At 43.1% G+C, this 11,146-nt stretch overlaps 1 protein-coding gene across 1 annotated transcript in view; it reads left to right on the forward strand.

Annotated features, from left to right (window-relative positions):
• Positions 1–11,146, forward strand: part of abcg4a (ATP-binding cassette, sub-family G (WHITE), member 4a) — a 65,105-nt gene that overhangs the window by 48,016 nt on the left and 5,943 nt on the right. The window contains exons 7-11 of the mRNA XM_048615360.1: positions 2,617–2,731; positions 5,205–5,347; positions 6,928–7,026; positions 8,251–8,419; positions 9,739–9,839. Of these exons, the coding sequence (XP_048471317.1) occupies positions 2,617–2,731; positions 5,205–5,347; positions 6,928–7,026; positions 8,251–8,419; positions 9,739–9,839 (627 nt within the window). The remainder of the gene's footprint in view (positions 1–2,616; positions 2,732–5,204; positions 5,348–6,927; positions 7,027–8,250; positions 8,420–9,738; positions 9,840–11,146) is intronic.

Below are 11,146 nucleotides of genomic sequence, written 5' to 3' on the forward strand. Positions count from 1 at the left end.
AGGATGGTTCTGTCATCCCAGGAATGAATCTCATGAATGTTAGTTGCACCCTTTGTAAAGTAAGTATTTTCATCCTTGGGTAAGGAGGGTAATCCTGTACACAGTACTGTAAGTGCATACTCAGAGTAATTGATAGAAGCAGCAGAAGCTTTTTTACCATTATAAACTAACCTCTTTACAAAAATAGATAGTAGGTGTTAGAAGGTGTTTCCACTTGTGGGGAATTTCAAACTAAGGAACGTCATTAGAGAATAAGGGGGACTTCATTGAAAACGGAGATGCAGAGGAATTTCTTGGTATGCTGGACTTGGTTTCTTCCCTTGATAGCTTGCTGACCAATGTTCCTTGGCTAGGAATTAGAGAAAAGCACAACAATGTGGCAAAAAGGGGAGTGAGTTTGAAAATGTTGGAAACATTGGCAGACGTTTGATGGATGAAACAACAGTAGTCTGCTTTTGATATTGGCCAAAACACCAACAGAACTTATCAATCGTCTTCAAACATTGACATGGCATCTCTGAAAGTTAATCTGGAGAAGCAGATGAGAATCAAATTGCATGTCGCGTGCGAAGGAATGCATCTCTAACCTAGTGGCACCCGCTTGGTTCTGTGGTGGGATATCAGCCAAGTTGTCACTCTCATGATCTAGGCGAGGACATGAACCCACAGCACTCCTCACAGAGAGGTGTAAGTGTTGAATGAACTGGGCAAAGCAAGTATGTCGACCAGCAAATTACCGATGTTATCTCATTTGGAAACCGAGCCCTGGAGAATCAAAACAAGCAGCATCAGACAATTAAATCAATCTTTTGACGGCCTTTGATAAACTAATGAGACTAAAGGCAGACAAGTCACCAGCTCCTGATGCCCTGCGTGCGAACTTTTTAAAGGATGTGACTGCAGGGATCATGGAGACAATGGTTGAAATATTCCAGATCTCTCTGGATTCCGGGTGGATTCCAGTAGATTGGATGGCCGTGTTCAAGAAGGAGGGAGACAGGAAGCAGGAAACTATAGGCCAGCTAGCCTAACTTCTGTCATTGGGAAAATGCTAGAGTCCATTATTAAGAATGAACTAGCTGGACATTGAGAAAAGCTTAACATAATCAAACAGAGTCAACATGGTTTTGTGAAAGGCAAGTCACGTTTCACAAATTTGCTTGTTCCTTGAGGATTTAACAAGCAGAGTTGACAAAGGGGAACTGGTAGATGTAGAGTATCTGTATTTCCAAAAGGCAGTCAATAAAATGTCATACAATGATTATTGCACAAGGTAGGAACTCATGGTTTGGGGTGATTTATTAGCATGGATTGAGGCTTGGTTAACACCTAGAAGGCAGAGAGTCAGGATTAATGGGTCTTTATGAGGTTGGAAAGCCATAACCAGTGGAGTGCCACAAGGATCAGTCGTTGGACCTTAATTATCAGCTATCCATAGTAATGCTTTGGAGGAGAGGGGGTAGTGTAATGTATCCAAATTTCTAACAAACAAGAATAGGTTGGAGGGCATGTTGTATTGAGGACATAAAGAATCTGTGGGGAATAAAGATAGGTTGAGTGACTGGGCAAGAACTTTGCAGATGGAGCTTAAAGAAGGAAAGTGTGATGCCACACACATTGATAAGAAGAATGAAAAGGCAAGCTATTATTTAAATGAAGAGAGACTTCAAAAAGTACAGCACAGTGGAATCTGGATGTTCTGGTGCATGAAACATAAAGAAATTAGCATGCAGGTGCTTATAGTAGTTAGGAAGGCCAATGAAATTTTGACCTTTATTGCTGGAGTATTGGAGGTCAAAAATAGGGAAATAGTGTTACAACAATATATAGTGTTAATGAGATCACAACTGGAGTGCAATGTACAGTTTTGGTTCCTGGACTCAAAAAAAAAGACATACTGTCAGGGTAGCCGGGTGTCTGGACAATTGGATGGCGATGCAGAGTAATGCCAACTGCATGGGTTCAGTTCCTGCACTGGCTGAGGCAAGGTGAGACTCTCCTTCTCAACCTTTCCCCTCATCTGAGGTGTGGTGACCCTCAGGTTAAACACCACCAGACATCTCTCTTCAATGAGTGAGCAGCCTGATGGTTCGGTAGGGCTACGGCAACATTACCTTTTCCTTTACTGTCTAGAATTCTGTATTCAAAAGAGTTCTAGAGGCGCGATCACTGAAAGTGCTTAAAGAGGAGGTGGATAGATTTTTGAAACATCAAGGAATTGAGGCTGTGAGGAGCTGGCACGAAAGAGGAGTTGAGATTGGGGCAGATCAGTCATGATATGATGGAATGGCAGGGCAGCCCTGAGGGGCTGAATGGCCTACACTGTCTCTTATTTCTTATGATGTTATGTGTTAGCTTTGTGGGTGTGTGACTATTTCCTTTGTGTTAATGCAACTCTGCTACAGTGTCAGAAATGAATTTCATCAAGTTAGTCATCCTATAAACATGATGTTATGTCATCTATTTAAACAAATAACATTCAGTTGTCAGCAGTTAGGATAGAACATGGCAAGAATCTGATTATTTTGAGTTTTTTTTTACAAAATGGCCAAGTTTAATAATGAGAAACCTTTAACAGTGTGTGTTTTAATTCCAATCTCTTTTCTCTCCTTTCAGTTGTTCATTGTGAGTCAAGGGCAGTGCATCTACAAAGGAATAGTCCCCAGCCTCATTCCATACCTTAAAGGACTGGGCTTGCATTGTCCAACCTATCACAACCCTGCTGACTTCAGTAAGTGAAAATTTCCTCCCACAGCCCAAAAATGTGCAGGCTAGGTGGATTGGCCATGCTAAATTCCCCGTAGTGTTCAGGGATGTGTAGATTAGGTGGGATCCTCTGAGGGTCGGTATGGACTTGTTGGGCTGAAGGGCCTGTTTCCACACTGTAGGGCTTCTATGATCTATGATCTATGAAAAGAGCCCTGCTTTATTAATGTGTTTAGAACACAGACTCTTGTTGAATATGAAAGATACAGGGCTATTGGGAAAGAGCAGGAGAGTAGGATTAATTAGAGAGGTGTACCTAGGATTTGGCACCAATGCAGTGAGCTGACTGTATCTCTGTGTGGCTGAGGGTCAGTCCAGATCCTGTCATTGCCTCTGTGCACCTTGTGAAGGAAACAGATTGGTTGGATTCCTATACTCTCACTGGAAAGTGAATGTGTATGTCAATTTCAGCTCAGTTTGGATCAGATTTGGTAAATATTTGCTGATGGCAACGTATAAGCTCGTGTGTGAAGACCAACTTTGCTGGAGCCAGCTCAGCAGAGAGCAGTCGTCATCCCAGTGGAACCGTACTATAGACTGGTGTGCAGAGTGCAGCGTCAGGAAACTGGGAGGCCTGAGGGGAAATGGGGAGGCTTTCTGACAAATCTCCACACCCAGTCACTGATGCTTAGAGTCATAGAGATGCACAGCATGGAAACAGACCCTTCGGTCCAACTCGTCCATGCCAACCAGATATCCTATATAAATCAAGTCCCATTTGCCAACATTTAGCCCATATCCCTCTAAACCCTTCCTATTTATTTACCGTCCAGATATCTTTTAAACTGGTAATTGTACCAGTCTCCAACACTTCCTCTGGCAGCTCATTCCATATGTGTCCCACACTCTGTGTGAAAATGTTGCCCCTTAGGTCCCTTTTAAATCTTTCCCCTCTCACCTTAAGCTTATGCCCTCTAGTTTTGGACTCCCCACCCCAGGAAAAAGACCTTGGCTCTTCACCCTATCCATGCGCCTCCTGAGTTTGTAAACATCCATAAGGTCACCCCTCAGCCTCTGACGCTCCAGAGAAAATAGCCCCAGCCTATTCAGCCTCTCCCTATAGATCAAACCCTCCAACTCCAGCAACGTGCTTGAAATTTCTGAACCCTTTCAAGTTTCGCAACATCCTTCCTTAGCAGGGAGACCAGAATTGAATGCAGTATTCCAAAAGTGGCCTAACCAATGTCCTGTACAGACGCAACATGATGTCCCAACTCCTATACTCAATGCACTGACCAATAAAGGCAAGCGTACCAAACACCATCTTCACTATCCTGTCTACATGTGACTCCACTTTCAAGGAGCAGTGAACCTGCACACCACGGTCTTTTTGTTCAGCAACACACCCCAAGACCTTACCACTTCTTTCAAGTAGTTTCCTCTGCTCCTTGATTCCTCCATTTTTTAGCTGACCTAAAGACAAAATAAATCATATGGAGTGGAAAGAAGAACAAATGAGAAAAGTAAATTAGTATGTGCTACAAACTCTAACTGCACAAAAAAAGCTCTCAATTAAACTTTTGCAACTTATTGCTAGATACCTGTATGGGGAGGTGATGGCCTAGGAGTATTTTTGCAATCTGGTGACACAGGTAATGGTTCTGGGCACCTGGGTTCAAATCCTGCCATTGCAGATGGTGGAATTTGAAATTATTAAAAATCTGGACTTAAGTGTCATCTAGTAGTGACCATGAAACCACTGGGGGGGGATGGGGCATATCCAACTGGTTAACAAATTTGTTAACCAGATGGATATTCCCCTTCGGAAAGGAAACTGCTGTTCTTACTGGTCTGGCCCAAATGTGACCCCAAAGCCACAGCAATGTGCTTGCCCCCTAGGCAATTAGGGAGTGCCCAGCCGGCCTAGCCAGGGGCACTCACATTTTGTGAATGAATAAGAAGTGCTCCTTCCCTGTGTGTGCTGGGTTCAAATCACTGGTGCAAAGTTTCTCTTCCATGTGTCCTCCGGGCTTTGTCTTTGTGGGGACAGGACTTCGGGTGACACGGTGGCTCCGTGATTAGCACTGCTGCCTCACAGCATCAGGGACCGGTATTAGATTTCACCCTCGGGCAACTGTCTTTGTGGAGTTTGCACAATCTCCTTGGTTTTATGTGGGTTTCCACTGGGTGCTCCAGCTTCCTGGAGGTTTAGTACAGTTTAGGTAGATTGGCCATGCTAAAAATTGCCCGTAGTGTCCAAGGATGTGCAGATTAGGTGAATTGGCCATGGTAAAAACAGTGGTAGGTCTGAGTAGAATGGTCTTCAAAGGGTCAGTGCAGATTTTATGGGCCAAATGGCCTCTTTCTGTACTGTAGGGATTCTATGAGTCTCTATATACCTGGATTAATCCACTCCCCACTTCACCCTCTGCTGTATTTTATTGAGCATTAAATTTTGTCCTTTTCATCCTGACCATGCCTTTCGCTTGCTTGCACAGTTATTGAAGTTGCCTCGGGTGAATACGGAGATTTGAACCCTCTGCTGTTCAAGGCTGTTCAAGATGGAATGTGCACCATGGCAGAAAAGAAGAACCCATCCAAAGGGGGCGATCCTTCAAGCTGGAAATCCCAGAGCTTGACGGTAATCCAGTGAGAATCAAGAATTTCTTGATACCGTAAGGAACAAGAGACAGGTGGACTTCAGCTGGTCAAGTTTTCAATGGGTTCCAATGACAATAAATTGCAATGTTCCATATTCTATGATAAAATATTTAGAAAATACTCAATAAATAAATACATGCAGCATAAATACCTCAGGTTCCCCTCCAAACCATTCACCATTCTGACTTGGAAATATAAGGGTAATGGGGAGAAAGCAGGAGAACGGTGTTGAATGCTATATTATCCATGATCAAATGGTGGAATAGACTCAGTGGACCGAATGGCATAATTCTGCTGCTATATCTTACGGTCATATGTTACAGTTCCTTCATTGTCACTGGGCCAGAACCCTGGTAACCCTCCCTAACAGCATTGTGGGTCTACCTACAGCACATGGATTGCAGCGGTTCAAGAAGGCAGCGAAACACCAGCTTCTCAAGGGGCAACAAATGCTAGCCAGCTAGTAACACCCATGTCCCACGACATAAATATACATAGCACCTATTCTCACCTCCTCACCTGCACAGCAGGCTCCCACAAATGGCAAAATCATCCATGGCCAGATCATCTGATTTTGTGGTGTTGGATGACATCAGGCAGATCTCCACTGTTGGAGAATTCCCCTGCTTGTCTTCCAGATATTCATGTCCACTGAGGAGGGCAAACAGGATCTCTGTTTAATGCTTCAGGAATTGCAAAGAGGATAGAAGAATGAGCGCCACTATCACTGAAACATCTCAGATTCTAAGTGAGCTTGACAGGGTAGCTTGGACAAGTAATCCCCCTAACTGCTAGAGCCTAGAACTAGGGGGCGCAGGTTGAGGATAAAGGGGTGGCCATTTTGAATTGAGATGAGGAGAAATTTCTTCACACAAAGGGCTGAGGCTGTTTGGAATTCTCTCCCCCAGGGGGTTTTATAAGTTCAGTCTTTGAGTCGTTTGAAAGCTGTGATTGTTAGATTTGGGGCCCAAGGAAATCAAGAGATTTGGGAATCAGACAAGAAAGTGGGGTCAAGCTCAAGGGTCATGCACAATTATATCTAATGGAATTTCAGAGGGGGTTAATGCTTACTTCTGCTCCTAATTCGTGCCTAATGCAAAAAAACAGCATTCTCTCCACCAATCTGCTCCTCTATCCACCTTCCATCATCACCTCCCTCTCTCTCTATTTATTTCAGAGTCCCCTTCCCCTCCCCCATTTCTGAAGAAGGGTCCAGACCCGAAACGTCAGCTTTCCTGCTCCTCTGATGCTGCTTAGCCTGCTGTGTTCATCCAGCTCCACACCTTGTTATCTCCTGACAGTGTCGCTCACTCCCAGTACTGCACTGTAGAGAGAAGATGTCATAGGTGTTGATAAGGATGTAGAAACCTGGAAAGGCCAAACTGTTTTGAAGGACAGTCATTGCTGGACTAGGAAAGCTCTTGCCTGCACTAGTCTGTATACATGACAAACTAAACTGAATGCCAAAAACTGAATGTAAGCAAAATATATCCTCAACATGATGAAAAAACAAACTAGAAATTTGCATGCCCTTCTGATTTTCTCTCTTTGTCTGTACAGGACGCAGGTCCCATTGAGAGCTGCACTTTTGCAATAAGCTCCTTTGTTCAGTTTTATATCCTCTTCAGAAGGACCTTCATTTCCATACTGCGAGACATGGTAAGGTCAGCTGTTGCTCACTTTTAGAATGACGAGTTAATTTCAGTAGTAGGTTGGGGATTGATCGATATGTAGGGTCTGGGTTGCTTACAATTCACTTCAGCTTTCTTTTGTTCAGGGAGGGAATGTGATAAAAGATGCTGTTACCGTCCCAACCCCCTTCCCTAGAGTTGGAAATACAACAGAGTTTCAACATCTGACTGTGACCTTCTCCGAGGAAGGCAGAACTCCCAGTGTTTTCACTGTCCACTGTCACCCTCATTGGTAGTGATGTGTTACAGTTCATTTGGGGAGTCCAGGTTGTCGTAGCAACATGCATGTTGTAGTCTGGAACTATGGATGGAGGCCCCAGCCTTTCCATCACACAGCTGATCAGGAATCTCTCCCACTCTTACTGCTAACCCCTGGCATTGCTCATCAACCCATTTGACCATGTTGTTAATGCACCTTCATTGACCCAAAGTATGATTTATACCTCTGGCTCAGAGGCAGGATGCTACCTACTTCCCCTAAAACTTTGTTCAACCAGAAGTAAAATATTGCTGAAAATCTGATTTCAAAAACAGTAAATGCTCGATATCCGGCTGCTTTGGTGAAGATAGAAACTGAGGTCACATTTTATATCAACAATCTTTCATCAGAACTGCAAAAATCTTTGAGCTGCACAACTTCTAAGCAAATGCAGTGCCACGGGTAATGGAAGTGTGACAGCTAAGAAAGGACATGGTCAATGATACCATAGAGGATGTACTGGTTACTGTTCAGTCACATTATTATTGAAATACTCCCTCCAGCCCATATTCTCAGATTGTTCCCTAGAGTTTTTCTTTTCCTGCACCTTTCTTTACACTAACTCTCTCTTTAATAAATACTCAACACCAGCATGACCCAGTTTCTGGTGGAAAGTTATGAACCTGAAATGGAAATTCAGTTCCTCTTCCCCACATATGCTACCAGACCTACTGAGTGTTTCACACATCTTCTGTCATCAGTCCAGCCTTCACTTGCTGAGCTTCCACACTCAAGATGTCAGGAAACTGTTCTGAGATCAAAGTTCTGCAAGATTAGAAGAATATTGGAAAATGAAATGTATTATTTTGTGTGTATTTGCATGTGTTGTGTGTGTGTGTGAGTGAGTGTGAGAGAGAGAGAGATGTATGTGACTGTTTGGGGCGTGTGCCGCTTTGAGTCTCACAGTGGACTCTATTGTCTTGTCTCCTGTAGGTTTTGACCCATTTACGATTCATGTCTCACATCTGCATTGGAGTCCTCATTGGTTTGCTGTACCTGAACATTGGTGACGAAGCAGAGAAAGTATTCAACAACACAGGATGCCTCTTCTTCTCCATGCTCTTCCTCATGTTTGCAGCTCTGATGCCGACTGTCTTGACCTGTAAGGAGAAATGTTATTGTCATCTTGTTTGATTGTAACCTTCAAGGGTAACACGGTGGCTCAGTGGTTGGCACTGCTGTCTCACAGTAACAGGAACCTGGTTTTGATTCCACTATTGAGCGACTGTCTGTGTGGAGTTTGCACATTCTCCCTGTGTCTGCGTGGGTTTCCTCCAGGTGCTTCAGTTTCTTTCGCAGTCCAAAGATGTACAGGTTAGGTGAATTGGCCATGATAAATTACCCATAGTGTCCAGGGGGTGTGCAAGTTAGGTAGATTAGCCATGGGAACTGTGGGGTTACAGGGCTGGGGGAAGGATGTTCTTTGGAGGGTTGGCGTGCACTCGATGGGCCAAATGGCCTGCTTCCACTCTGTAGGGATTCTATGTTTCAGTCTTTGAAACTGTTTTCTTCTTGTGAGTGAAACTGCTTAAAAGTATCAGGGGAAAAGAACATTCATTTTTACAGCACCTTTCACAATCTCATTATTCAATCCTAAATAACCTGGTGATGAAGGGTAGAATTAGCACCTAATCATTTCACACTCTCAAGCCTTTGTACACTGGGACAGACATCACACACGTACACTTCCAAACTTAACATTGACATACTCAACTACTGTACATATTTACACTTAGAGCATGCAGGAGCAATTTACAACCAGTTAAATACTTCCAAACTGCAGTAACTACTATAGCACAGCACCAGAAGACTGATAAAGTGTGGCATCCCATAAGCAGTAATGTGCTATTCACCAGGTTTGTTCAGTGCTGTTGATTGAGGGAGAAATATTGGTTGGGGGAAGGGTGTGAACACTCCTGCCCTTCATCAAAATGGTTCCTTTGCAAAATATCCTTTGCAGCCATCTGATAAAGATAACAGCTGTTCTTGTTTAAAGTCTGACCTTAAAACAGTACTTCTGACCACACAGCACTCCTAGCACAGTTCAAATTTAAACTCAATATGTTGGAAAATGTGTATTTATTGAGAATGCAAAAAAGGAGTCATTATTACATTGAAAAACACTTTTAACTTCACTTGAAGAAGGAGCAGCATTCCGATAGCTTGTGCTTTCAAATTAACGTGTTGGACTACGATCTAGTGTCGTGTGACTTCTGACTAAATTCAGACTAGAGACAGCATGGACTCAGAGGGCAGAGTGGCCTCCTTCAGTGGCATAATGACTCCACAATTATTTCCTATCACTGTTTTCCTTAAGTATTGTTCTAGAAAGTAGAACTATAAACAGACACTAATCTTTATTAGTTATTTATAACACACACACAGGAAAATCTCAGTTCATGTTTTTCTTTCTCACATTAGTTCCACTGGAGATGTCTGTTTTTCTGAGAGAACACCTCAACTACTGGTACAGCCTGAAGGCTTACTACTTGGCTAAAACTATGGCGGATGTTCCTTTTCAAGTATGTGGTGTTTAAATATCTATTCGCTTTTGCCATTGAATAAGCATTAATTTGATAATGTAAAAACAGTGAAGCACCTACGTAGAGGCAAGGGTCATTCAGCCTCTCGACCCTGATATGCCAAACACCAAGCTATCGGATATATAGAAGAATAAGAGGGGATCTCATAGAAACATACAAAATTATGAAGGGAATAGATAAGACAGGAGCAGCGAGGTTGTTTCCACTGACGGGTGAAACTCGAACTAGGGGTCATAGCCTCAAAATAAGGGGGAGCGGATTTAGGTCTGAGTTAAGGAGGAATTTCTTCACCCAAAGGATTGTGAAACTGTGGAACTCCCTGCCCAGTGAAGCAGTTGAGGCTTCCTCATTTAACGTCTTTAAGGCAAAGATAGATTTTTGAACAGTAAAGGAATTAAGGGTTATGGTGAGCGGGCAGGTAAGTGGAGCTGAGTCCACGAAAAGATCAGCCATGATCTTATTGAATGGCGGAGCAGGCTCGACGGTCCAGATGGCCTACTCCTGCTCCTATTTCTTTTGTTGTTATATCTATTGTTATAATTGTCCCTATTGTGGGTTACACTAAAGGTTTAAAACGTAGAGTTTTTATTTCAGTTAGCAGTGGATTTCAGGTTCTTTACTTTTGTCACTAAACCTGTGTGTACTTAACAAAAGTTGTTTGAACACATGACCCAGCTTTTCGAAGCAAGAAAGCCCTGAGGTTGCTATGCAGATAAATGCTGAGGGTGGAACTATACAGAAACTAAGCAGAAACTGGTGGGTTTTGGTTTAAAAAACATACGTAAATGAGAAGAAAGTTGCTCTGGCATCAGTCTGTTGTGTTTAACCAAAGAACTCTATTCTGTATGTTTAGAGAGAGAAATAAGTAGTTCTGGAGTATTGGGTAGGGTCATGTAGCTTAGTCAAGACAGAAGATGTCAAGCTATGGAGTAGGTACCAAGGGAGTGTCCTTGTTTGTCTGATGAGCCTTAGTACACTTCTGTCAGCAATGCTTATACTTGGACTGGATTGCTTGTTTTTATTTCCTACATCAAGCTGCTCCTAGATGTTATTACACACCTCTGGGGCCAATGGGACTTAAACCACGGCCTCCTGTCTCAGAGGTAGGGACACTGCCACTGCACCACCAGAACCCTCCAGAAGGTTTTTTGGTAGGAATGTACAAGGACCACAGCTGTGACATGTGCAGCCAGATCCATCATTAAAAAGGACTACCTTCCAGAATGTGTATGTGTAAAAGCCTAAAAGCAACAGTTTAAAAAAATGGTTAAGCTGGGGTTAAGTTT

Source organism: Rhincodon typus, chromosome 32, assembly GCF_021869965.1.
Source record: "Rhincodon typus isolate 14 chromosome 32, sRhiTyp1.1, whole genome shotgun sequence".
Taxonomy (NCBI): Eukaryota; Metazoa; Chordata; class Chondrichthyes; order Orectolobiformes; family Rhincodontidae; genus Rhincodon; species Rhincodon typus.